Raw genomic sequence first — 27861 nt, 5'->3', positions numbered from 1 at the left:
TTCTGGTGGTAACCAGGCAAGGCAAGTTCATGGCCCACTGTAGTTAGCATGACCAAGCTACCCAGCAGCAGAGCATTTGGCATTTGGGCTAGCGAGTTTGGTTTGACAGGGGCATATTCCAAGAACATGGTTAGCTGATGAACCAGTCTTATTTACCTACAGGAGGTGGTAAAGCTGCAATAGATACGTAACTCACACATGTCATTAAGAAATAGAGACCAGGCTCCAGGCTCTTCTACACTCAGGCTAATGCTATTGTGCATACCCTATATGCATTTGGGAGTGTTTACCTATTTAAAAAAAAAACATCTTGGTGATGATTCACTTAAAAATGTGTAAATCTAGTATTCCTTTAATGTAATGACTTTCATATTTTGCATTGAATCACCTCTTAATGTATTGATAAATAGGGAAAAACTAAAAATATCCTTATCCACACGTTTTTTTTTACACTTAAAATTGGTAATATTAATCATAGCTCGTAAAAATGTGGAACGTAATTGTACGTTCATACTTGGATTTCAGCATTAAAAGTAGAAGTTAACAGCACCAACACTTTTCCAATTATCGCCAAAAAACATGGTTACATAATAGCATTATCCTGACTAGATGATTCACCACACCTCAACTTAACCCAGTTTACAACAGCAACCAGGTTCTTGGACTATTCCCAAGGTTACCAGGTTCACAAACGCACACAAACAACAAACAGCATTTAAATACGTCTGTAAACAGCAGAGGCCTGACAGAGCCAAGAGATGTGTTAAATGCCAAATGAGCAAAATGATTTTGTTGAGAAATGTAAGAAACGCAATCTTTAATATAGCAACCTCGTTCAAATGCCCTAAGGTGAGGGTGGAGGACATGCCATAACAGACCACAAATGAAGAATGTTTTGTTTTGCACCTGACGGGCATTGCACCTGAGATTCCTGTGTAATAGCGTGACTGAGTGAAATCAGTTTGGGGCATTGTCTTCACCTTGGAAATGTGCAGGAACTACACACATCTGATCTGAGGACAGTAATGGAATGTGTGTGAGTTGAGTGGGCGTGCATGTGTGTGTCTGAAAGGCCATTACTGTACACACACATCACCAGGGGAACGTGTGTGTGTGTGTGTGTGTGTGTGTGTGTGTGTGTGTGTGTGTGTGTGTGTGTGTGTGTGTGTGTGTGTGTGTGTGTGTGTGTGTGAGTGCATGCCGTACGCGCATACTTAATGTCTGAAAGGCCATTTGTCATTGTTTTCTATGATGACAGATTTAGCCCACGCGTCAACAGTGTTATTAATCACTACGTTATGTCATCTCCTGTCCTTTTTATTTTCACAGCTTTGAAGTGCATTCTGCTGGAGCGGTAAACTTTGATGAAGTTCAATTCCATGGAACTTCTTTCAGCAGTTATGACTCGTGAGAACTCGGGGAGAAAGTGTGTGCTGTCATGCAACAGGAAGCATGAGCACAGAACTGGAAAGTTGTCGTGTGTGTGTCTGTGTGTGCGTGTGCGTGTGCGTGTGTTTTAGAAAGAGACCAAGATAGTGAATGCGTGTGAGAGAAAAAGAAAAAGTAGGAATGTGTCTGTGTCTGTGAACGTGTGTGTTTGACAGAGACAAGGCTGTGTGAGTGATATCAGGGGGTTTCACCTACAGTAAGTGCAGAGTGCATCTGGGGACTCATCTGAGCCTGACTCTCTCTCGACCCTTGTGTATTTCGGCTCAGTTTTGTGAGCTCACATGTGTTTTTCTGGAGGACCTTTGGATTCCCCTTGCTCCAAAACCAAAATGCAAAAGAACCAATCAGGATCGCAAGATTTTCAGAGATTTGACATAGTCTAAATTAAAACGCAGTGGAGAAGGGGAAAATAAGTGAAATGTGACAGTTGTTTCAGCAACAATGGCCGCTTGCATGGACTCACTCATTGACATTGATTCTGTAAATGTAACTGTGTTTTCGAATCTGTGAGTAGTTCAAGTAGCAGCCCATTAAAAAATGTCAGACAAGAGTTTCCCCAATCATGTGCAAAGATCCAGAGAGTACAAACCCAAATTCCAACACATTGACCAGCAGTAGAAGGGCATGACTACAGATGACTGATTAGCACAAATTAAGGAAATGATAAAGGTCTGTAACACTGTTCTGTGCTCCCAAAAACTTTAATGGAACAGTGTTTTGTATGCTCAGTCCTGCTGCACTTGTGCACTTTGATGAAGGACTGTGCGTCTTAAGTGTTGTGCCATTCATCTTTTGGGGAGCATAGAACAATGTTACGCACCTTTATCATATCCTTTCAGTTATCTCCTGTTTGGTCCAGCACCTCTGTTACTGATGTGCACACATTCTCTGTCATTTTTGATTCACCCGAAATACCCAATTCCAAGTCATGCCACAACAAACCCTACCCCCCAAACACACACACACACACACACACACACACACACACACACACACACACACACACACACACACACACACACACACACACACACACACACACACATTGTCTAACCAGTCTTCAAAGACCACAGCGTAGTCATAGTTTGCATGCCCCCTGGTCTTGCCTGAGGATAGTCTGGGCTTCAGAAGGGAGAATGATGGTGGACAGCTCTCCACCACACACTCAGAGAGAGCGAGAGAGCGAGAGAGAGAGAGAGAGAGAGAGAGAGAGAGAGAGAGAGAGAGAGAGAGAGAGAGAGAGAGAGAGAGAGAGAGAGAGAGAGAGAGAGAGAGAGAGAGAGAGAGAGAGAGAGAGAGAGGAGACTCAGTGGGTTTCAGATGGGTATGGAGACGATAGTGGGCAGTTCTCCGATGGGAGGAGGGTTGTACTTCTCCACCCTCATCAGCCTCCTCAGGATGTCATCGCGGTGCTTAGGCCAGCTGTAGACATGGGTGTTCCGCAGCCAGGTGGGGACATCACTCTGAGGGACAACAGAGTAATATAGTGTTTATTATAATTAGGGATGTCAACAATTATTCAATTTATCGACTAATCGGTTAATGCAGGAATCCATTTGAAGAAAAAAAAGGAATTTATCTCCAAATCTCCCTGGTGAGAGACCCAGGTGAAATGGGCAGTGTGTGGGTGAAGAGTGGGAACATTTCAATTTTTAAACCTTTGGATTAAAGAATATAAATAGAAACTAGAAGCACTCCGCCAAGGAAGCTACTTGATAGCAATTCCCCGCAATTACATTTTTGGTCACTAGTGCCGTCTAGATATATAGGCCAGCAAGGATGAATAATCTTTTAAAAAGTCCTGGTTCCGGTTCATGATTCGGATCACCACCAGAATTTAATCACTTGTTCCTTGGGTCATTACTAACAACTCCACAAAGTTTGGAGTGGATTGTAGAATAGGACTGAATCAATTCGAATCAAATTGTTGCCTCCCGAATCTTAATAGAGTTAGAGAGTTAGAGTTGGAGTGTACTTTATTGTCCCCAGAGGAGAAATTTGTCTTGGGCTTCATATCCCAGATGGGAAATTCAAATGGTCAAGGTGCGTATAAGTACAGTATAGAACATTCAGACAGGGTAGACAAGACTTAAAAACAGATAAATAAGTAAAACAATGAAATACCCCCATACCACACTAGCTCCTTTCCTTTCAACTAGACTATTGCATTACAACCCCCCCCCCCCACACACACACACACACACATCACACACCACCACAGTGTCAAGTCCCTTGTTGAGAACCGTGTCTCTCATTAACAATTGCTAAGCAAGTGAAAGTCAATGGATCCGTGTAGCATTGTAGCAACACATTTACGCAGAAATCACAAATGCAACAACTGTATGTTTGTGCCAGGCAAGTGAGAATAATGTGTTATATGTAAGGTTTTTTTTACTGTGGTTTTTGTACATTTATTTTCCTTATTATATGCAGTGATGGGCAGTAGCTTAGCTACTTGTAGCGAAGCTACTAGTTTAACTACATTCCCCAGTAGCTTGGTCGTAGCTTCACTACTTTATGTATTAAGTAACTTCCCTGTAGTTAAGCTATTTTTTGTCTCAAGTAGCGATGTAGCTTCCACAAAAGCTACATTTTGTCCCGCAATGTTGCTCGAAGAAAAATGTTGACTATCTTTCCTGAGATCTAGGCAGTCACACAGGGGTTCCAAGACCCACCTGCATGAAATTAAGTCAGAGGTGGGATATACTTGTAACTTCGGTGCACATGCCAGGGAGTGCCCCATACCATCCCTCAGAGACATATCCCCTTGGACTTATTGGGTCCGTCACCCTACGCCTGTGGCCTATAATGATATTTGAAACATAGGCTACTGAATGTATAATAAATATCAATAAAGTATAGTGAGATCAATAACGTTTTTTTTTAATGAAAGTAGGCCTATCTGTTATTTTATCAAGCTGACATTATGTCGGGACAATGTAGCTTCTGGTGTAGTGAACTACATTTCCACACTTTTTTGTAGCTTAGCTCACTACATTTCTGATGGTGGTAGCTTTAGTGTAGTGAAGCTTAATTTATGGTTGAGTAGCTGATAGCTTAGCTCACTACATTTTACAAGTAGCTTGCCCAACACTGATTATATGTTATGTCATGTGTCTGTCTGCGTCTAGAACTACTATATGTATGCTGCCATTTTGACCAGGACTCCCTGATAGAGGAGACTCTTAGTCTCAATGGGACAATCGAGGATAAATGAAAAAAATATATACTGTACTGTACTGACAACAGACTGTATCACATTCACCATAACTTACGCTATTTCTCTGTTTTATTCGTCACTGTGTCATGTATTGTGCTATATAATGAAAAACAAATGAGAAAACAATAGGCAGGTCATTTGAACATCCTTGTATTTTGAGAACAGGTTCAGTGAAACGGTTTCTTTATTTGTTCTTCCCTTCAGGTGTAACAGCATTTTTATGAGGTCACGAGTCGACTTCTGTGAAACTGAGAAACATGTACGATCTGTGCTGCGCTGTTTGTTTCCTAGAAGTCTCTTGGCCTAGCTGGGCCACGAGCCATCACTTCCTCTGGTTTTCACCAGCAAAGGGGCATTTGGTGTCATCAGAAATTGTCTAAGCTATGAGATAGGCGTCTCTCATTGGCTCCCATTATAGCCCCGTTGGCGAACGCAGCCAAGTAAAAGATGAATGGGAGTCTATTGGGCTAAATGGCTCAGCAGGGATTTGTGATGGTTCTGTTCTCTGGTTTGTAAAGATGTGTGCACATTCTGTACCTTATCATGAACGTTGTATTAGAAGTGAAGTTAAAGGTTCCTGACATGGCTTTGTTCTCCCAAAGACGTGTTAGTTTTGTCCTGCAACACGCTAGCATTCGGCTAATACCTGCTGGCTGAGGAATCTTTGCGACTATTCACGACCAGAGCTGACGAGAGACGTACTCTGACTGATCCTAGCAGAGACATCTACGGTCACACACCTCAAAACCCCCCACCGCCGTCCAACATGTTAATTGAAGGTGCCCAAATTCTTAAGGATGAGCGCAGTCATTTCCTTTACCCCATGTACACATGCCGCTTTTCCACCACCTTAAATGCAATAAATAACAGGTGTCCGCAACAATCCTAACATAACTTTAAACACATCGACATCTGAAGTCAGACTTAAAACTACAAAACAAATGGCGTAAAGTCGATTGTCACGTGTTATGTCATTGCTATAGTTGAAATAAGGGTCATTTTCACGAATGTAACACTTGACAAGATGCAAACGTGTCGGCAAATGCTTTCACTTACTCATATCTATCGAACGCGACTCCATTGTTTCCAGGGAAAAAATCACACGGGCAGATAGTTCTATGAGAAGGGTACAGCCCCATTGGCACCCATTCATTATTTACTTGGCTGTGATAACATAGCTGCAGTGCCACTCCTGGCCACACCAGCTAGTTGTGGTTCTTGTACAAGATTCCATTTTCTTTGGTGTCATATACAGGTACCTCAGTCTGACCTCAAGAGGGTAGGCGGTCACATGTCAAGTGACAGATGTAAAGACAACCCCTAATAAGGTGGTAATTGTATGGTCATTTATATATGTGATTTCTGAAATGCTACCAGACATGAAATGTACCACAGACACAGAAACAGTAAGAGGGCTGAGAGTATATGCATTCACAGAATATGAAAAACCTCCGTATGATCCATTCGAAAGGTCTTGGAAAATACAGAGGTCTCAGCACACACACACACACACTGGCGTGAACACACAGCTCATCGACTCCTGCCAAGTGTAATTACACGACTCAACACAAAGACACAACAATGCCACAACTCACTCTCCAGCCTGAGGGCTGTACGAAACCCTGATCCTTTGGAACAAGGCTGCCACAAGTATAAACACAGACACGCACGCACGCACACACACGCACACACACACACACACACACATACACACACACACATACACACACACACACACACGCACACACACACACACACACACATACACACACACACATACACACAGCGTATTTACTTTTAGCAAGATCACGTAAGACGTTTACCTTCTTGGCCCCAGGGAAGAGAATAGGGATGAACCTGAAGTTCTTGCAGCCATTTTGAATGAACTCATTCTGCAGCTGTAACAAGTGATAAGGGGAAGAGAAGAGAAGAAAAGAGAAGAGAGATAACTTATCATAACATGCACGCAGGCAGCCAAAAAAGCATGGCACTGGACCAAATTCACACTCTTAATGACATACTCTCACGCAGCCACGAGGTCTACTAAGCAGGACCAAACAATGTATGGCAAAAAAGAAGCGCGATCACAATATATTTTCCCGGCATGAGTAGAGTTGAAGTGGCTACAGTCTGTGCAACAACATTGACCATAACAATTATTGGCCTATACCTGTAGGGCTACAACGCAGCTTAAGTACTAGGCTGTAGGCCTACTATGCCTGCTACTACTGTTGATAATAATAACAATAACAATAATAGGGCCTACCGTTAATATGATTATGGTTACAATATACTGTATATCTGTATACAGAATCTGCAAAACCTTGCTCCATAATGTCGATTCAAAGACTTCAGAAGAGGTCAGACAATCTCTCAGTAATATTGCAACCACCATAAACATATTATTAGTAGATAGTAGTAGAATAAGAATAATCTACAATACATCCTTATAGCTACAGGGTTAGTCGGCACATGTCATAGTATGTCAATACATGTGGAACGGTGTGCTTTGGACCACAAACTAAACTTGGGGCTCAAAAACATTAGTCTAACCACATGCATTTTACGACTTTGTTGATGCATATCTTTATCGCTACTAATACCAAGGTATTTGCACACGCACTCGCTCACACACACACACACACCTGTTTGTGGATGTAAACTGTGTTTAATGTGCGCTCGTCTCTCTCCACAAACATGCTGTCTCCGGCCACCACCTCGTAGTACTTGGGGCTTATGGCAATGATGATCAGGTAGTCCTTCTGAAAAGAGGCACAACAGTAGAAGAACACCATGGTGATCAGGGGCGTATACCAGGACTTGACATTAACGCTTTCGCTCACCGGCCACCGTAGCTGGTGGTTTTTGCAAGTCACTAGCCACTCAGGTGGAATCACAATACATTACATCATACAATGCATCATACAATACATCATAATCCATCCCCCTGGACCCTTCTGATCTAGTGTTTTAGTCCACAAAATGTCCTACAACTAATCCCTTTTGGCTCCCAGTCAAGACTGCTCTCAGTCTTTGTTCCTCAGTGGTGGAACAATCTCCCAGCAGCAGCAAGACTAGGCACATCTCTCTCAGCCTTCAAGAAGCAAGTAAAGATTCTTCTCTTTCTTGACTATCTACTACACTAACTGCACAAATACACCTAGCGCAACGCGACTGAAGCGACAGAGCAATATGAGCGATTAAAGCGACTACAGTCCGTTACAAGCAGAAGGCAAAGCATTCAAACAATCCCATTGGCTGTGGTCACTGACCTCTATACATTCATTGGCTGTCGCGGCTGGTCGCTGAACCGCGTCATAGAAAGTTGAAAGGATTTCAACTTCAAACTGTCGCTCTCGTCGCACAAATCGCCTGTTGTCTCCACAATCGCTTTTGTCGCGCGACTCAATACAAAGTCAATTACTTCCGTCGCTTGCCTCGCTCTTGTCGCGCTAGGTGTATTTGTGCGGTAATGCTTCAGCTGCCCCAGTCCCAGGCCAGACTCTGGCATGATACACGTGTGTGTACTCAACTCAACCCTGTGCTAATTTACTTTAAAAAATCTAACTCTGCATACTGTGGCATCTGAACTTTTTGCTCTGTATATTTCCTGTGCACTTTGTATCTGCTAGTGATGTTGGCTAATGGCTATGATTATGTCCTCGACTGGCTTTGGTTAAAAAGCGTCTGCCAAATGCAATGTAATGTAATTGAATGCAGGGGCGCCGCTAGGGGGGGAAAGGTGATAATGTTGTAACGGCCCGGCCCAACGCAGCACGGCCCTCGGCCCGCGGATGGGATGATAAAATATTAATAAATAATATATTCTTGCTTTTTTTTAATAGAAATTTATAATTACAAAGAATTAGTAATTGGAAATAATCTTATTAAACACACAACTGTCGATTCCCATAACGTTTTCGTCAGTTCTGTGTTACATTGTCATTTACCCTTCCCCCTGAGCTGTTGCGAAATGGTGCGGCCCAATCTGGCGCGCGAGGCGTTGAATCGGACAGCATCCGAAAAATGCTGGCAGCAGGTGTAGGCTACAGAGCGACTGAGGTCTCAGGCGTCGGCTAACCCATAGAATGTTAGTAATATACAATCTATGTGTTAATCACATGATGGTGAGCTGGTGGTGACAGTGAAGGCAGGTTGGCAAAAACGGGAAAGACGGGAGAAAGAGGAGAGGGCCAGAAGAGGCAGGCAACTGATCACTCAAATTTTCTCCAAGAAAGAAGGTATGCTCACTCAACGACATTGTGTTTTCAAACGCTATCAAATGGTAAGAATCCTTGGATTAGCCTCCAAGAGAGAACGTTAGCACATTTCCTAGGCCTATTTAAAAACTCCACCTTTATTGTCACCGCGCACAAACGGAAAAAGTGGATGAACGTCTGTGATAAACTATGAGCCTCGTGGGGATTAAGTGAAATCTTAACCGCAGAGTGGTGGGCAAATGTGAAAGCAACCGACATCATCATTTGAAACTATTGTGCGGGAAATTAACGCAGATTTGACAAACAACCTGCAGCCTACGTTGGGGATGCTGCCATCCATCATCCATTGTTTGCGCAGGTGCTTTTTACAAGCGGTGCCTATTTTATCCCTCACACAACAATGCAACAACACGAAGAACCCTAATGGCTAGGACAAGAGATTGTTTTGTTCTCATAATATCACTAAGAGTTTTACCCTTGGCACGAAATGAATGCTTATCGGACGTCAAAATAAGACTAATGTCAGCATGGTGCTGATAGACAGCGCACCATTTCAAACTCGTCAATCTGGTCACGTTCGGTTTAAGTCCGATTTGACAGCGATTTGACGAGACAGCTGCAGGTTAGATATTGCCGGCCCATCACTAAAGCATTTTGGATGATCTGCGCATTGCACAGCCTATGGTTACCTGACTGACACAGGGTCCGTTCGAAACAGGGAAGGCAGCTGTCCTTCCAGTGAGCTAACTGGATATTGAGTCATGAAGTGTGGATCAAAACGAAACATTGCTTTATTTCCTCCCTTGGCAGTTGACTGCATTTCTAGGCGTAACGGCGAAATTTAAAGGCAGCATCAGATGCTGACTTCGCTGCCTTGGTACCCAAAATGCTGTGCGCCACCTGTAGGCCCAAAACTATAATCTTTCATAGGGCCCAAAATTCCTGGCGGCGCCCCTGATTGAATGGCTTACACAACCTGGATGCGTGAGAATCTTCACAGACAAGGGATCATGCCAAATATGAAGTCTAAATGCTTATCCATTTCACGCACACAACCACTTGTGTTCGTCTTAGTGTAAGTAAGCTGCCAGCTTGCTTTTGAAGCTTTGGCGTTAATGCCAAGAATGCCGAAAATGTCAGTGGCTAAGAGAGAGAGAGAGGGTGTGTGTGTGTGTGTGTGTGTGTGTGTGTGTGTGTGTGTGTGTGTGTGTGTGTCTGTGTGTAGAGGTTCTTCTGCATTGTGATCTTGGGACGAATAAGGCAAACAAGGCCAGGCACATACTACAAATACTACACACATGCTCAAAGCCTTTTTGGTTCTCTCACAATCCGGGACTTTAGGCTAACGCAATCAGGCTGGTCCACTTCAAAAAGACTAGGCCACAGAGAAATGTACTTTGTAACACTACAATACTTCATAAAATGTTTACAATATATGCACCACAATACTACAACTACTATTACTACAAATAATAACAAAAACAAATAAGTATTTGAGCACTCCAGTCATCTCTGGACTGGTTATTTTTAAGTGAACAAGCTTTACTGCATGCATTGACTCTCACAGTGTGGAATTGACACTGCAAAATGTGTTCTCTGCACGCCACAAACGACATGTTCTGAGAAACGAAACTTAGTACATTATCTTGTGTATCTCTCACCTCCTGGATGTACCTCTCTGTACAGTCGATCTTGCTGATGCTGTTGAGCTGCTGCTCAAAGACGTCGATCTGTAGAGGAAGAGGAACCAGAGACACCAGCAGATAAGCCTCAACAAGGACACCACAAAGAGGATGTTGAAGCAGGAAGACCACCTCCATCACCATTCGGCGTATTTTCATTTTCTCTTGCCTTCACAGAATAAGATGAACATAATAAACATGTGAAACACCAAGATGACCTATTTTGGCAAGAAGACCACCTCGATCACTATTCGTCGTATTTCCATTCCAAGCGTTGGATTCAACAGTTGGATTCTACAAAAGACAACGGCTCATTTGAACAGGAAAACAACTGTTGCATTGTCATTTTCTGTCTCCTTAGAAATGTAGACAAAACCTATTACATTGAAGAATTACAATACAACTACATAGATCATGCCTTTTGTCCAAATCAGCCAACAATAGAAGACAGCAGGACTGTAGAAGTACTCTATGTTCTGGTGTGTCATACTATGCTAAGTAAGTTTGGAAAAAAAGAGGTATTCCTCTAATCCAAATAGAAACAATTTAGCGGCAAAACAACCAATTGGGAATATTAGCACTGCTAAATTCTTATGATTACATTAAATTACATTACATTATACTTAGCTGACATCTACATCTAAAATGACTTAAATTTATTGACAGGGTATATTGGTTACAGTCCCTGGAGCAATGTGGGGTTACAGTAGGTGCCTTGCTCAAGGGCACTTCTTCAACCATGGATGGTGTAGGTAGGTGTAGGAAGAGGTAAGGGTGGGATTAAGACCTGTAACCCTCTGATCTTAAGACCGCCTCCCTAACCATTAGGTGATGACTACCCACATTAGACTTCACAGACTGTTTTATACAAAGTGGGATCAAAGACGAAATTACTTAGCGTTGTTTTAAGTTTACATTTACATTCCTATCACTGTAATTAGTTCTTCGTAATGCACTCTTACTAAATCATCATGCCTGCTATGCTTTAATGCAACACTATTTGTGTAGCATGATCTCTATAGGTGTGTAATTCACATAGTACTCCTGAACCATATTTTGGGGTGCATTTCTCAAAACCATTTCTTGTTTTTAATGCAATTTCCCATTGCAACTACCCAAGTTGCTAACTGGCTAACAACTACACTTTCGAGAAGCACACCCCTGTATTGTTAACTTAGTTCATCTTTACTACATACAGTCTTTTTATAAACTTTTATGAGTGATGACAAAAAGGGACATCATACGTGTGTGTCAAAGCCGTTGTGTCTCAGCAAGGCCACAAACTTGATGATCTCCTTGACATGGTCCTCATTGTCGTCCTCGTAAGTCACAAACACCTTCCCTTTGGAAACACAGACAGGGGACATGAAAATCCAAACAAAACAGCCTTCACTACATTACTTTTTCAGTTTTAAAAGACTGGCAAGCACAAAGACTGGCAAACCACTAAAACAAATTAGCTGGTAATTCAGGGTAACTTCCCCAGAAAGTAAATTCTGCTGACCTCAGTTGTGCCTCGAACGGCTAAGGCACCGTACTGTTACGTTGGGGACCACCCCGGCCCAAGGTCAATTCTGGATTCGTCCTTCTCTCTCTCTCTCTCTCTCTCTCTCTCTCTCTCTCTCTCTCTCTCTCTCTCTCTCATTACTTTCCTGTCTCCTCTCAAACCGCCATATGCTCTGAAGTGTCATATTTAACTACATGTTGGCCATAAAAGGCATCAACAAATTGGAGACAAGACGCCACGGTTGCATCACAGTCTTAATTCAAAACGTAGACCGCATAAAATGTAACACTCTCCTCGTTGGTGCTCTCTCAGTGTTGAATGAACAATGCCAACATGCACACCTAGTTGGATATGACATTTCATTGAATATGATGGTTTGAGAGGAGACAGGATGGTAATGAGAGAGAGAGAGAGAGAGAGAGAGAGAGAGAGAGAGAGAGAGAGAGAGAGAGAGAGAGAGAGAGAGAAGGAAGAATCAGGAATTGATCAAGAATCAAACCCGGGTCCCCGGCATAACAGTGCAGTGCCTTGCCTTAGCTACAGCTGTCCTCGAATAAAGGGCCTCCTCTACTGCTAAATTTACAACAAATGGACACCTGCTGCATTCTTTGAAAGAGCACTGTAAAGGGGGCCTAAGCTCTATATCATGTATCCTCAGCAATTATGGCCCCCTCCTGAGTAGGGGCAAGTTGCCACACGGAGGACTATGAGAAGGAGGTCGTTGTTGGGGGAAGAATGTGCACGATGTCATCTTTACGGGGCAAAATGAGGAATTATGAATGATTTTTAATGCTTTGTCGCAGGATTCTTTAACATTGATAGACAATTCAATTTGATGAGTAAGAAGTAGGGTGAAGTGTCAAAAGGCAAGTTTAAAATCAAAGTCTTTGGAGCCCACGTCTATGCCAGAGAACCCTTGATTCCGTCGCCCAGATTTGTAATGCTTTAATGGACGTTTATTTCAGTGTTTATTTCTGAAGGTACACAAGTCAGTTCAAATCACATAAACTGTTCATGCCCCAGTGTGTGTGTGTGTGTGTGTGTGTGTGTGTGTGTGTGTGTGTGTGTGTGTGTGTGTGTGTGTGTGTGTGTGTGTGTGTGTGTGTGTGTGTGTGTGTGTGTGTGTGTGTGTGTGTGTGTTCTAGGCTTACTTACTTTGTTCCATGGATAACTGGGTTTCTCTAGGACTGCGCTGCCTGTGTTGGAAGATGGCATTCTCACTGTAATTAACAATTAAACACAGATTAAACACAGATTAAGCTCTGCAGACAGAACCTACTGTACTGTAATTTGCTCACAAAAATGATTCAATTACTTATTTAAAGGGACACTGTGCAGGAAATGGTCAAAAAAGGTACTGCAACTATTGGAATTGGGCTGCCTATTGCCAAATGTGATACTTACATGAAAGTTTACTAAGTATTAGGCAAATATTTTCTAGTATGGTCCAAGTACAGTCATTTTTGCAGCTAAAAATGGCTATTTTTGGAAATTCAAAATGGCGGACCATTTTCCCAGTCATAATGAATACTTAGAATTTGATGCTGGTGGTAAGTATTCATGAAAAAGGTAACATTAGTGAATGGCAGCATGAATTCTGGAAATAAACAACTAAAAATCTCACACAGTGTCCCTTTAACACACACACACACACACACACACACACACACACACACACACACACACACACACACACACACACACACACACACACACACACACACACACACACACACACACAAGTTAAAAAAAGAGTTTATTGTGTGCAGTACAGGGGGTGACACTGGGCTGTTTGTTACCCACCTCTGTGTGGAGTTGGTTCGGACATGCCCATGGAGATCTAGACCTATGGCAGAGAGAGAGAGACAGAGAGATAGACAGAGAGAGAGAGAGAGAGAGAGAGAGAGAGAGAGAGAGAGAGAGGCAGAGACAGAGAGAGAGAGAGACAGAGAGACAGAGAGAGATAGAGAAGCATTAAAGCAACATTAAGAAGTAAAGTAGTGGAGTTATTGTATTGAACCCAAAGGCAATTAAGGAAAAGTTAATGACTCAAAATCCTTTTAAGACATGCTTGGGCCTTTTATGCCTTTATTTTAGATGGGACAGTTTTAGTAGGGAGGTTAAGTGAGTTTTGACTTCAAGTCATGATGCAAAGGTCCCCTTTGGCATGGAAGTACCTTAGGGTCATACAAATAAATGTATCCAAAGACACAAGTGAGATCACCCTTTAATTCGGAAATAAACACGTTTTTTCAAAATGGCCGCCAATGCATCGAAAATTTCATATAGAGTCTATAACTTTGCTTCTGTTATCGCTAGGATGACAAACTTGGTGTCAAAGTATACATTTTTGGGGTCAAGGAATCCAATAAAAATAGTTTGAGAGTGTGGCAGGAAATGAGTAGAGAGCGAGAGATGAGCAAGCATAGACAAAGGTCTTCGGGCAGGAATCGAACCCGGGTCGCCGATATAATGGTACGATGTCCTAGCTCATTGAGCCCCATAAATGTAAAATCCTAATGGGACATAGTTTGTTGACAAAACATGTGCTAGATTCTTGACTAATTATTCTAAGGAAGCAGGTTACATGGTTTTGTTATGAATGCTGTCTCCCCCTTCCCAAAAGGTACAGTACACGTTTTAGGTGCACAGGTCTCCTCAATACTGTTACACAATTATGGGTCAGATTCATGTTAGCTGGAAAGAGGAGGAACTGCCCATACAGCAGTGCAGCACAAATCCTTTCACATTACATCAGAAGAATGCAGCGTTTCAGCAGACCGTTCACCAGAGAGAGAGTGAAGAAGGGGCACCATAGCTGCTGCACCAACTCATTGTTGATCCCCACGTCATTACAGCGAAAGTGTCTGTGCATGTCGAATACCGTTCACCCGAGCTGTCCCCCATGGGCGAAAAAGGAAAACTCCACCAACCCGACCGGGCGGGTTAGGTCGGTGTACTACCAGAAAGACACAACGCACAACAAGCGGACAAAACATCCCAAAATGACTTTAATTAGAGGGAAAGAGAGTGATGGCGACATAGTTTGCATTCTCTGTTTTTTTGGGGTTTTTTTGGGGGGGGGAGCTTCACACAGCTTACTGTCAGGTCAGCTTACAGTAAAACAAATGAGCAAACACGTCTGCAACAGCGGCATACCCATGGGAGCAACTGTTGTAGTGTTGTGGACTTTGCTCTCTTTGTGCATCTATTCCTGCCTGTCTGTGTCACCCACGCGGCTATAAATTAAAGGGGAAAGCAAAGCAGTGACGGTGGCCGCATAGTTTGCATTGTTGAGCTGCTTCTCGGGAAGGAGGATGGGCCACTGACACACACCTGGGCGAGTGGACAGACAGCAGGGGGCCTGAGGTAGAGAGACGTAAAGTATCTACCTGCCTATCTTTCTGGCTGGCTGGCTGGAAGGCAAGATTTAAAGGCTGCTCAGTATGCAGGTTTTACTGTATGCTGACATGGTCTTAATAGCATGCTTGGCCCCCGGGAGGCATCTGGGCCAGATATGGTGTGTGTGTGTGTGTGTGTGTGTGTGTGTGTGTGTGTGTGTGTGTGTGTGTGTGTGTGTGTGTGTGTGTGTGTGTGTGTGTGTGTGTGTGTGTCATGAGATGGGGCCTAGTTTCCTTCTCTGGTTGCTCTTGATACTGCTTCATGAGACAGGGTCATTTTAAGGCCAGCTTAAAAGAAACAAGCAAAAAAGTCTACTTTTTAGTATACTACGTACATACTGATCATTTTATAATATTTCTTACTTTGTTTGTCTGTCTGTCCCGAGTCCAACCACTGCATGATACTATAGCTTGGATTCCCTGGCTGCTTTGGGCAGAGCGACACCTGGGCTGCTGTACTGATTAGAGCAGAGTTGGAGACCCTTGTATACCTGTCTGGCCTGCAGCTTCTACGTAAAGGGTGCAATGTGTGCAGTTCTTAAGGTGGTATTACATAGGTTTTTCGTTTACAAACATTCATGTTGTGAGGAGGGGCAAGACGCTAAACCATGCCAACCATGTGAGCTCATTTTTTGACCAACTGCAGTTTGCAACAGTCAGAGGTTGAACAGTGCACAGCCAGCATTGCGCAGCCAGGGATTGTTTACAAACAGTAAACCCATGTATAGGAGGTTGTTGAGCATCGTATAGGATGGTAATTGATTGTGTGTGATCGTCCGTGTTTGTGTGTACGTTCATTTGTACATACAAGATGCTAGTGTTTTTGTCCACCAGAGGGCGGAGGTGCGCCCCCTGAGCACTTAAGATGGTCCTGCGTCAGACATCAATAAGACCACCTTACAAAAACGAGTAAAAAAGTCTGCAAGATAGATATTTTTATATGAGAGCAAAGTGATGATTTACCCTGCAGGTTTTATGCTAAAGGTGTACGGCATGCAGTTTCAAAGGTGATATACGACCATACAGGATGATGTGGGGAATCATATAGGATGTTTCTTACTGATGCATGAAGCAGTACCATCTTAATGCCAGTTTACTGTGAAACAATCGCGTGAAAAAGTCTGCAACACATGTACTTTTATGCGAGAACAAAGTGATAATTTAGCCTGCAGGTTTAACGCTAAAGGTGCACGGCATGCAGTTTCTTAAGGTAGTATGATCATATAGGATGTTTATTACTGATGCATGAAGAAGGACCATCTAAAGACCAGCTTAAAAGAAACGATTTAAAAAGTCTGAGACCAAAGTGATGATTTAGCCTGTAGGTTTTACAGGGTGCTTGGTATGCGTCGGTCATATAGGATGCTTTATTACCTGCCCCCGGGTGGGGGTTGAGTCAGCCAGCAAGGTATTGCAATGATCCTGTCAGTTTGTCTGTATGTCTGCCAGCAGTGTTTTGGGTCGCCTGCAGATGGCGCGAAAAACACATTGCAAGCATCTTACGCTAAAATTTCCATCTCTTATTGTTAGTGCTGCACAATGATATAGATAGGAGCATACTGGTGTTGTGCACTGTCTGTTAAACTAATCTATCCATCTTCAGCAGGGGCAATTTTTTGGCCCGTGGGACCACTTGAGTGTAGAATATTGACCGTATAGGCCCAGATGTTGCAGGCAACATGCCTTTGCTAATACAGTTTTTCTCGATTGGTTTGGCTAATTTCTTGAAACTGAGATGACATTCCTATAACCATTGGGTCATTTGGCCAAACATTCTTACACTTCTGCACAACAGTTCAGATAACTGGCAAAATGTCATATACCTCCCAAAACACCTCAGCCTTGCATCAGCACTAAACCTTCTCCCATACAAATAGTCAGTACCATCAAAATGGCATAGATCCTTCTCAATTGCTTTAGCTCATTTGCATTCATTTAGTCCTTCTGTCAAAATAAACTGGATGTTTCAGCATAACTACATGGATCCTCATCACTTGCTCATATCACCCCCAAAACAGTTTACCCATGTGTCAAAACTAAATTTCTTCCCCACATATATCATCAGTACCCCCAAAATACATTGTCCCTTTGTCATTGTGTAAGCAATGCCAGTCAAAATGGTTAGGTGTTTTATCTACGTTCAGCTAACAGATTTCGACTATGTATAAAAATGAAAAAGTGAGTGAAACCATTGAAGCTTTACAACACAGACAATTTACCAAGGACATTTATCAGTAACTTTCTTTACTGTAAATTCATATGCAGAAAGTAATGCCCATATATCACAGGTTTCTCATGGGTTTGGCTCATTTCTCAAAACAGAGATAACATTCTCAAAATAACATGGACAAATGCCAAAGCAACTAGCAATTGTTCAAAACAGAATGTTGTTTGAAAAAATGTCAAGAAATTAGCCAAATAATAGAGGAAACTGTAGTATACACGGTTGTAAAAGTATTTTCTACTAACTAGTAAAGTTATAATACCATCTGACCTGTTGAACACTGTCATGAATTTACTATGTAATGAAATTCTTAAAATATGATGTCCTTGACTGTTTTGGGAATTGTGTAGACCACTTTGCATATGATGATTTACACAATGAAATAATGCTGACATGTTTTGGAGAGGGCAACCATTACACTGAGAATTGTCTTATTCGTTTAGATAAGCAAGGTCAATTTATTTGGAAAATGTGCTAAATGTATGCTGAATGTGTCAACTGAAGGGTATTTGTACATAGCCATCTGCAGAGATGTACTAAACATTTGAGAAATGTACAAAGCATTTGATATCTGATGAAAGCAATGAAAAATGCCATTCTATTTTGGGAAATTGCAAGTTGGTTTGGGGATTTGTCCGTGTTGTTTTGAGAATGTCATCTCAGTTTTGAGAAATTAGCCAAACCAATCGAGAAAAACTGTAATAAGAAATGCTGTGATGTACACTGCTATAAATTGCTGGCTATTTCACTCCTGCACATTATAATATTTAATTGTGACCTTGATTAACCTAACACCTGCAAGACCCCTAGCCGTTTTAAGAATGTTAGCTGTGAGTAGGATACTTTGGATTTAAAAGCTGTCTTGTGAGGGCCCTACAGGCCGGATGAAATGTCTCTGTGGGCCTCATGTGGTCTCCGGGCCTGAGTTGGCCCACCTCTGATCTACAGTATCTCTCTGCCTATTCACCTGGAGAGCCTCGCTTCGCTTCAACTCACAAGGGGCCCGAGGTGGACAGGCCTGAATTGGACACACACTTAAAGGATTTATGTGTGCTGTGGTATGAGGCCCAAGGCTTGAGGTCTGTTACAGACACAGCAATATTAAGTGTAACAAAACAGATTTGACTGCTTTTGACCTTGCAGCCTTAAGATGTTATAGCCTAATGCCTTTCAGGTAAGTAGAGCTACACAGTCTTCCTGCTTGGTCTTGATGTTATGAATTTAGACTATTATGATCGCGTCCAGAGTAGGGTAGTAGTAGTATTTACTACACAGGCCCAAGGAATGGGAGGGGATAGCCTAGTGATGGCTCTACTCATTTGGGAGGCCGATGCAGAATATTAACATATTTTGCTGGTATTTGCCATGGTGGGGCTAACGATCAGGGCCCCTACAGAGGGCAGATTTGGTGGGATCATAGGCAATCGCTTAATCTGCCTGACATTAAAGGTGCACTGGGTAATAGTTTATTTCCAGAATTCAGGCTTCCCATTCAAAAATGTTACCTTTTTCATAAATTCTTACCACCACCATCAGGAAAATTGCAGTTTTCATACATTGTCGGAAATTTTCAATTTCCAAAAATATAAATTTTTGGCTGCAAAACTTACAGTATTTTGGTCAAACTGGTAAATGTCAGTTTATTTTTAGTAAATATTCATGAAAAGATCAAATTTGGCAGTAGAAAGCACACTTTCAACGATTAGCACAGTTCCAATAGGCCCTACCTACTCTGGAGACCATCCTACACAGCACACCTATAAACCGGCTCTGCAGTGGCCTCATATGTAACAGGCCTGGGGGATCGTAAGAGGGGGCTGGGCACGACTCTGACAAACTCACCTGAAAGCTCTCAGAGAGAGGTCTTGGAAATGTGGCGTAATGACGTGACTATGATGACTGACACAGCAAATGACAGCTCAGTTATAGCCGGGGCAAATGGGACAGCTTTTGTATGGTGGGAACCATTTTTCAAGGGCGCTTTCAAGGATGTGACATCTCAAGAATGTTTGGGCCATAAAAATGGAATCTCTATCACCAAGTGTGAGTTTCGAAAACAGAAAGTGCATACTGTACTTCAGAACGCACTTACTGTATTTCACAGTAAATACTTTGTAGGCTATAATTATCACCATAGCATGGTTACACTTTACTTGACATGTCCCTGCATAACACATTCATGGCAGCTGTTATGCACTTTGCATGAAGGATTCATGACTATTCCGTAATGCATTCATACCAAACTTTTCATAAACATGGAAGACAAAGGAACAGCAACTTGCCAAAATAAAAGATCAACAATTCCAAAGCAGCATTGCTGATTTTGTTCTGAACCTTTCCTAATCACGACCAATCTGGGTACCGGTAAATGATATACTGAGGTGCCAGGGACAGAATATGGTCAAGCAAATATTATTTTTCAGTCAAATGCTCTGGTTCTGATTTAATCCTGGCATAGGGCTAAATCATTGACCCAGATTTGTTGCAATCAGGAAGGGTTCAGAACAAAACCAGCAATGCTGCTTTGTTTAAATTTATTTAGACAAGTTGACGTCCTTTCGGCTTCCATGCTCGTTTTGGTATGAACGTCAAATGAAACAGTCATGAATGCTTCAGGCAAAGTGTATAACAGCAGCTATGAATTTGTTATGCCGGAACATGTCAGGTAAAGTGTTACCATGAACAGTTTGGCCAACAACATCCCTGTTTATTTGAATTTTACAATAAAGCCAGTACAGTGTGTCCCTTACAGGGCCCTGCAAACCTGAAACCTCACAAGCAAATCATCCGTCAAAACAGTTCACCATTTTTCTCTGACAATGGTGAAACAAGCCACAAGACTAGGGCTGTCTTGTAAAGTCGCTTTAATCTTCAAGACACTTTTGAAGATCTTTTGATCTTTTCCTGTACCTACCCTCTTAAAAATTCTAACCTTCACTCAGCAATGCTGTCCTGCACCCTGTATGTACTCTGTACTGTCCTCAGTAAACTAGAATCCAGCAGCAGAAAACATGTTTGTTTTTTTGCCCGGCAGGTTGGTCTAGCAGGTTTTTTTCCCAACCATTTTTGTCTTCTGCTTTCAGCCTTTTTATGATAAGATGAGAGTTCTACCCCCTCACTCATGTTATGTGTCTATGTTGCATTTTCAACCGCTGTGTCCACTGCTGTTGTGACCACTGCTGCGTAAGGGCTTTCATGTTAACATGATAACTTTTGAACGGATGGATGGATTTGTCCCACATTCGGTGTGTTAATGCTCTCTAGGGTAGGTTCATGAACTTATTACATTTTGGAGGCCAACACTTTCAAGATGGCTGTATTCAAGATGGCTGAATTTTTGTTTGGCCCATAACTTCTGACAGGGTGAATGGATTTGCCCCAATATTTCTTAGCTTTGTTTTCATAATAGTTGTTTGGTGTTAAGGCTATGCCGGGTACTGCAAGTGCAAAAGCTTGGAAATTCTATGAATCAAGAGTGTGGCACTTGGAAGATTTTCAAGCATCCTTCACTTTGGAACAGCACTTGGCAAGTCGTGATGATGTGAAATGCTTGAAAAATGGATGTCACTTATCACAGCAAGGCCAGGCTCCTCCACTTTGAGAAACGGTGCCTATGTATGATTCAGCGGTGGTTAGCACAGTGACAACAAAGCTGCATTGACCTGTCATTTGCTGTCAGGCAGTTTATTTTATTTTATTTTTTAATATATTTAATTAATTTATTTTTGATCACCGGCATAGCAGTCCAGTGCCCAGATGTTAAGCGCCACTGCTGGGCCGCAGTTAGGCAATTTAAAAGTCAATCATTGGTTCTATTGATTCGCCTATGGTGCAACCCCAGAATATACTTTTCATGTTACAGTGTGTCTTGGGCTTGGCTGAGTAAACATCAACACTACCATCTGCGACTATGAAATTCCCACAGCTACACTGAAACGCTTTCATTTGGCATCATCAGTTTCACAGCAAGACTCAACTGATGCCTTCGCCTGCGGAAATATTGCATTACTGTGTATTGCAAGTATTGCAATACTGTGTATTGCTTATAACATATATAATCAATCTCAAAAGGGATTCCCATTTGTCCTCATGATGCCACAGGACACCATGGCATACAACCAAATTTCATCTCTAAAGTAGACTCATCAGCTGCAGGGGCAGCCTGGCAGGCAGCATATAGTAGGCCTATCTATAAATAGCATATAGTAATCGATCTTACAAGAAATTCTCATTTGTCATTGACTTGCCATAACCTGGTTCTCATGCAAATAAATGTTTCTCATCCGAAGTTGAGTGAAAATGCACGAAGAGTCTGCGTGAGAACCAGCTCGTCTTGCCAAAGGCAAACAATCAAATTCTGGCTCTGTTTACATTAACACGGAGTGTTGGGGATGTAATGGTTTTGCCTGTGCCACTGCGTCAGCCGGCCTTGTGTCAGCCAGCGTTGTGTCTGCCGCCATTGCGTCCGCCGCCATTGCGTCGGCTGCTGCGTAAGGTCTTTAACGTGATAACTTTTGAACACACAATTTGTGTGTCAATGCCTTTGGGTAGTTTCATGAACTTATTATATTTTGGAGGCCAGCACTTTCAGGATGGCTGAATTCAAGATGGCAGAATTTTTGTTTAGACCATAACCAGTGACAGTCCATTGTGAATTAAAATAATCTTTGCCATAACTTCTGGCCAGGTGAATGGATTTGCCCCAATATTTTTTAGCTTTGTTTTTCATGATAATTATCTGGTGTTAAGCCTCTGCAGGGTATGTACTGTATATATTTAATATATACGTTTATAAATAGGCCCTAGGTGAACAGGAGTGGTGGGAATGATCCCTTTTAGGGGATATAGGCTACCTTTAGCAGTCGGACACAACTGGATAGGCCTAGTTCATTTCACTATTTCATTGTGTTGGCATCTTGCAAACTATTTACATTTACACACAAAGTTTCTGTCCTTTCAATAAAAACCTACTCTGCTTACAAAGAAACGCAGATCGGCTGATTCGCTAGTCTGTGCTGGTTGAAGTGAAGCATGCCTGTTTGTTTATTTTCCCAGCTCTCAAGTCACATGACCAATGATGCCAGCCCAGCGATTCAGGGAGGAGTGCGTCATAGTGATGTCCAACCAGGACGAGTAGCTAGAGCTCAGCACTGCGGATCCTCGTTTCTCATTGCCAAATCAGAATCGTATTCGAATGCATACGTGGGCTCTAGTGTCTTTGAATCCTTCCACCTATGAAGTCGTTTTCCAGTATTTTGATGTAAATGGACATTGCATCTGCGATAGAAACGAGAAACAGATTAATGTAAACTTAGCCTCTGTCTCTGATTTATGGTATAGACTCACCCCACATAAGAGCAGAGGGTGGGGGCAGCCCAGCAGCCAACAGAGTATGTAAAATGATAACACCCATGAGAGGATGGGGGAGAGAGCACAACTGCATAATCTGCACCTGCCTGTCGGTGTTGAGAATTGAACCTGTAGCGTTTCGTATTCAGGTCCATGTAAGCTTACTGTGCGTAAGGAGGGGGAACCCGACGATAATACACTGTAAATAACACACTCTGTTGCACTGCTGTTATCATGCTTTGGAAGAGGGAGTTCCTGGTTGTGTTTCTCGAAAGTGTAGTTGTAATAGTTGGTTAGCAAGTTGGGTAGTTGACAATTGGAAATTATGTTGCAACCAAGTAAGTAGCTATAGCTAAAGTGCTTGGCAACTAGGTTTTTGAGAAGCGCACTGCTCTGTATTGAATAGCTAAGGACGGAGCTCCAGAGGACTCCTGTACATTTTACACACAGTATAAGGCACAGTTGAAACACAACCCTTACGAATTGAGGCACCCCTTCAACAATCACGGAATGGCACTCATAGTATTCAAAAGCCTAAGCCTCCCTCCTAAAGGCACATTCAAATACGCTACTGACTCAGCTGGGGGCCTTGCTTTTAGATCTTCAGGTTCATTTAAAGCTTTAGGTTAGACTTATGGTTCATTCAGGGGCCATGGGAAAGATGCTGCTTGCCAACATGAAATAGTGTCAGTTTTTGAGAGAAATAAACTCTGACATGTTGAAAAGGTCAAAAGTTGGCCCTGCCGTGGCCAACCGGTAGGGCACTGGCCTGCCATGCGGCTGGCCCGGGTTCGATTCCCGGCCCGGGTCCTTTGCCGACCCCTCCCCTTCTCTCTCCCTATTCACTTCCTGTCCATCTCTCAGACTGTCCTATCAATTAAGTAAAAAAAGACAAAACAAATCTTTAAAAAAAAGAAAAGGTCAAATGTTATCTCATCTGGGCAACTCGTGTAGCAAAATATTCTCAGTATTGCCCTGTGGAAAATACCATATGGTGGGGTTTTCATGATTGCTTTTCATGTCTGCATTTGGTATTTACCACAATTCCCATAGCGTGTGAATGCCACATTGATGCGCAGCTGCCTCACATAGGCCTACCAGTGTTTACTGTGAGGTCATGTGTTCAAGACTGGCTCTGGACCACACAGGCTGTCCTCAGTTACACATAACGATGTAATGGTGTAATGATGTAATGGGCAGCCGTAGTCTATAGTGGTTAAGGAGATTGCATTTAGATCACAGGGTTGCTCGTTCAAATCCCACACTTCTACTCTCTATCTCACTCCATGGCTGAGGTGCCCTTGAACAAAGGCACCCAACACCACACTGCTCCACCTTACGGCTCCACCAGTACCCTGTACTTGTAAAAAAAAAAAAACTGTAAGTCGCCTTGGATCAAAGAAGTGTTAGCTAAGTGTAATGTCATGCAATGTAATGTAATGTAATGTAATGTAATGGATCCACTTGACTCTGGCACTCACCTGAGGGTTTGTAGGCCATGTGGTAGGCTGGCTGCGGGCTCAGCTGATGTAGCTGACCCAGGTGGAGGTGACCCTGTGGCAGAGGACCATGTGGAGGGGCAAGAGGGTGGCATGGCATGTAGCAGGCCGGGGCCTGGGGCGCTGGCATATATCCGTACGGGTGCATGGGGTGGGTATGGGCATGCCCGTAGGCATGGTTGTGGTTATGTGCGGTGGCGATGGGTGGGATGGAGCGCAGTGAGCTGGGCTGCTCCATGCTGGCCAGGCTGGGGCTGTGTCTGCCGGGCAGGGAGTGGCTCTTGGCCTGGACGAAGCCGGCATCACCGGGGTAGCTGCTGTACTCGTCTGAGGGCAGGCAGGAGGGCATGCTGTGCGGGTACCTATCCTCCAGACCACTTGTGTAGCTCGGATACGCCCACGCCCATTGGTACTGGTCCTGGGCACCACCACCAGCGACACCACCACTCATACTTGCCACCCCTGCTGCTGCTGCGGCTGCCCCACTGGGGAAGGGCGTCTGGGGGAAGCGTGCCGGCGAGCCCCGGGATGGTGGTGGTGGAAGGCCGTGTCCTCCTGGTGCGTGGTGCTGGTGGTTATGGCGGTGGTGGTGGTTGTAATAGCCAGGTGGAGGTGGAGGAGGGGAGGGGCTGGAGGAGCCACTGCTGCTGATTCGAGCCCGGCGGAGGTCCAGCTCGTCGGGCAGCTTGGGTTCGGACTTGGGCATGCCGCTGCGGCCACCAGGGCCCAGGGCTTCATCATCAACGCCATCATCAAGGTCATCAGGCTCAATGAGCGCTCGAGGCAGGAAGTCCTCGCTCATCATCCTCTCATCGTTCTCCTCGGGGCGGTTCAGGGACACTGGCCGATGTGCGAGACTGTCAATCTGTGACACAAATCTACAGAGAGGCGAGAGAGAGAGAGAGAGAGAGAGAGAGAGAGAGAGAGAGAGAGAGAGAGAGAGAGAGAGAGAGAGAGAGAGAGTGAGAGAGAGTGGAAAAGGCAGAAAACCACAGAGACAGTGTCAACACCCCAAGAGCACTGGTGGAGATCGGAGGCACAGATCAAGTTGCCTGACAGGAAACTCGCCTACAACATACTGATGCTAACTGGATACCCGTGTCACAAGGGCACAAACTGTACCATGCAAAGAAAGAGCTCAGATCAAACATGTTGGTGCTTTAATTATAATCAGGTGCTTGGAATGTTCAAGGTGCATACACTTTATTGATGTGTGTGTGTTTTTAGTTTTTTTGTTTTTTAAAGCAAAACACCACAATAAGTTAAAGGATAACATCAGGTTTCAGAACTGTTTATGGGAAAATGTGCGTGCTATTTCAGTTATTACATAGCTAGTTTGAAACGTGACCTATTCTGGCCAGCCCATTTAAGGCCCAATCTGCGAAATTACGCATGAGGCCATGCGCAACCTGAGACATGATCACTAAAAATAATACAGGCCTACACCAAGCCGAGTGAAAACGCAGTTTATTACAGGGTCAGCAAAGACTATTTCAAAGCAGGAAAAAAAACAGGAGTAACGTGCGTAAAAGGGTGAAAAAGAAGAAAGTAGAAAATTTGTGCTAAGAAGCAAGCGGGTCAACTTCAGCAACAAGCATAAACAACTATTTGCCCAACATACCTGCGGCGATATTTCGACATTGTTTACGCTTCAATAGCCTAGAACAGTGAATAGTCCGCGCCAGAGGAATAGCTGAGAAGCGTGACAATTTAGACATTTTGCGAGATAGAGAGGGAGAGCGAGAGAGATAATTCAGGGTTTAAAAAGAAACACCATGCCTACATTCTGCTGCGGGTGGGGAGCATCCTGGTATCACAAAGATTTCCCTGAGAAGTCTGACTGCGCACACGCACGGTGGTCCTGTTTGTGCACAGCATTTGGGAATCAGTTTATTCGTCTGTCTGCCTCAAAGTTCTGACACACACTCACAGCATCTTTTCAGAGATCAGAGGGGTCGATAGGAACCTGTCCAATCCTTGCCGACGCTACGTCTGAGCGTGCGGTTGCAAGGAGTTCACAACCGCTGAGCTAAAGACAGAAAAGTAGGTCTCTACAAGCGACGCTGCTTCTTGGGGACACTTGTGCAGACTTTCTTTCTGCCAAAAAGTAGGCCATGCACACTGCCAACCGATCTCATTCTCGTTTCATGTGACCTTTTTTGTATTGGTGTCTCCGCACAATAGCCTGTTGTTGAATGATGTGTGGAGTGTGGGTGCTGACACAGTGCACGCGAACGTGACGCCTCACCAAAAGAAAGGATCAAATAATTCAAGACAGATGCAAGTGGGTTCACAGAGCGTTGAGGACTGTAGGTGGACCACAGAGAATACTCTGTCGCTGGGCAACAGGCAGTAGCCTATCATAGGAAATGCGTTATCAATGGTCTAAGTTCCAAAGACCCAACCAGAGGAACCACCACCAAAGGAAGCCCATGTCAGTCCTACGGAAAGCCTGACAATCTATTTCCAGTAGAGAGGAGACCATGGATTTCAGGTGAAAGAGGTTAGATGTAGGATGGAGGGAACCTATGGTGTTTTTGGACATTCGTCATAACAATTTTGATAATTAAATAACATCCAAATAGAACTGTAACTTTGAGAAATAAATAAGCACATACGTCCAAAACTTCAACCAAGTACAATCAAACAAGTACAGACAAGTAGGCTACAGACGGTCGAAGGTGCCCAAATCTGTCATAATCGTTATCTACAAAGGTTATATCAAACCTTAAATAGTAAAAGAGGAAGCCTGGCGCATGCACGTTTGCACGCTCAATTTGCGCACTCATCCACAATTCCAATGTCGGGATGTCAGGAAGCTATGGCTTTCAGTTTGCTTTACTTGAATGTCCTTTGCCAAATCACCCAACTCCAGATAACTCGCTTGTAGTGTTTATTATTATTATTATTATAACATGAAAACATATCCAAGCCAATACTCAAAAGGAAAGTAGCCTAAAACCTAAGTAGCCAATTTGCCAATACGCCTGAGTTTGAATTTAGTTGGGAAAAGAGCACGTACGCAAAGTCAGACGGGGACAGGTCCTTAGTCCTTTAATGAATTGCCCATGAAAAATCCCAGTTTACTCACAAGGAATTCAAGTTTATGGTCCAATCATGGGGAACGACGCTCACATTTCGACACCCGAAGTAGGAACTGCTCGCGGCATTTGAGAATGAATTCGAAGCAGCTTACCTGCGTGGGTTATTAGCCTGCCTCCTGGAACGCACTTCTGAGAGACGTCACACAAACTCCGGAAAATGACTTCTATCATTTGATAAGGAGTAAGCTAGAACAAAGCATCCTTTT

At 43.3% G+C, this 27861-nt stretch overlaps 1 protein-coding gene across 4 annotated transcripts; it reads right to left on the bottom strand.

Annotated features, from left to right (window-relative positions):
* Positions 1-88: 88 nt before the first annotated feature.
* LOC134459970 (E3 ubiquitin ligase TRAF3IP2-like) lies at positions 89-27861 on the bottom strand. 4 transcript variants are annotated; one of them, XM_063212475.1, is made up of 9 exons: positions 27748-27861; positions 24534-25429; positions 13882-13924; positions 13234-13298; positions 11816-11913; positions 10551-10619; positions 7315-7431; positions 6493-6567; positions 89-2912 (listed from the first exon to the last, which is right to left on the bottom strand). In XM_063212475.1, exons 2-9 carry the CDS (start codon positions 25354-25356, stop codon positions 2766-2768), a joined length of 1437 nt encoding a protein of 478 aa, XP_063068545.1. In that variant the 5' UTR covers positions 25357-25429; positions 27748-27861; the 3' UTR covers positions 89-2765. The 4 variants fall into 4 exon arrangements, with proteins under 4 accessions (XP_063068545.1, XP_063068544.1, XP_063068542.1 ...); XM_063212474.1 differs by lacking the exon at positions 27748-27861 and adding an exon at positions 27574-27707; XM_063212472.1 differs by lacking the exon at positions 27748-27861 and adding an exon at positions 26335-26504.

This window comes from Engraulis encrasicolus, chromosome 12 (assembly GCF_034702125.1).
Source record: "Engraulis encrasicolus isolate BLACKSEA-1 chromosome 12, IST_EnEncr_1.0, whole genome shotgun sequence".
Taxonomy (NCBI): Eukaryota; Metazoa; Chordata; class Actinopteri; order Clupeiformes; family Engraulidae; genus Engraulis; species Engraulis encrasicolus.
Note: the sequence above shows the minus strand (reverse complement) of the source record. Positions and strands in the feature narration are given on the sequence as shown.

What these genes read in the sequence shown, in the direction of transcription:
- LOC134459970 (XM_063212472.1), bottom strand. Translation starts at nt 26,429, where the DNA reads ATGCTGTGCACAAACAGGACCACCGTGCGTGTGCGCAGTCAGACTTCT. An exon ending in CCAGTTATCCATGGAACAAA is followed by an intron (nt 11,914 to 13,233) that starts GTAAGTAAGCCT and finishes GTGTTTCCAAAG; the next exon opens with GGAAGGTGTTTGTGACTTAC. An exon ending in CAGTTTACATCCACAAACAG is followed by an intron (nt 6,568 to 7,314) that starts GTGTGTGTGTGT and finishes CACTTGTTACAG; the next exon opens with CTGCAGAATGAGTTCATTCA.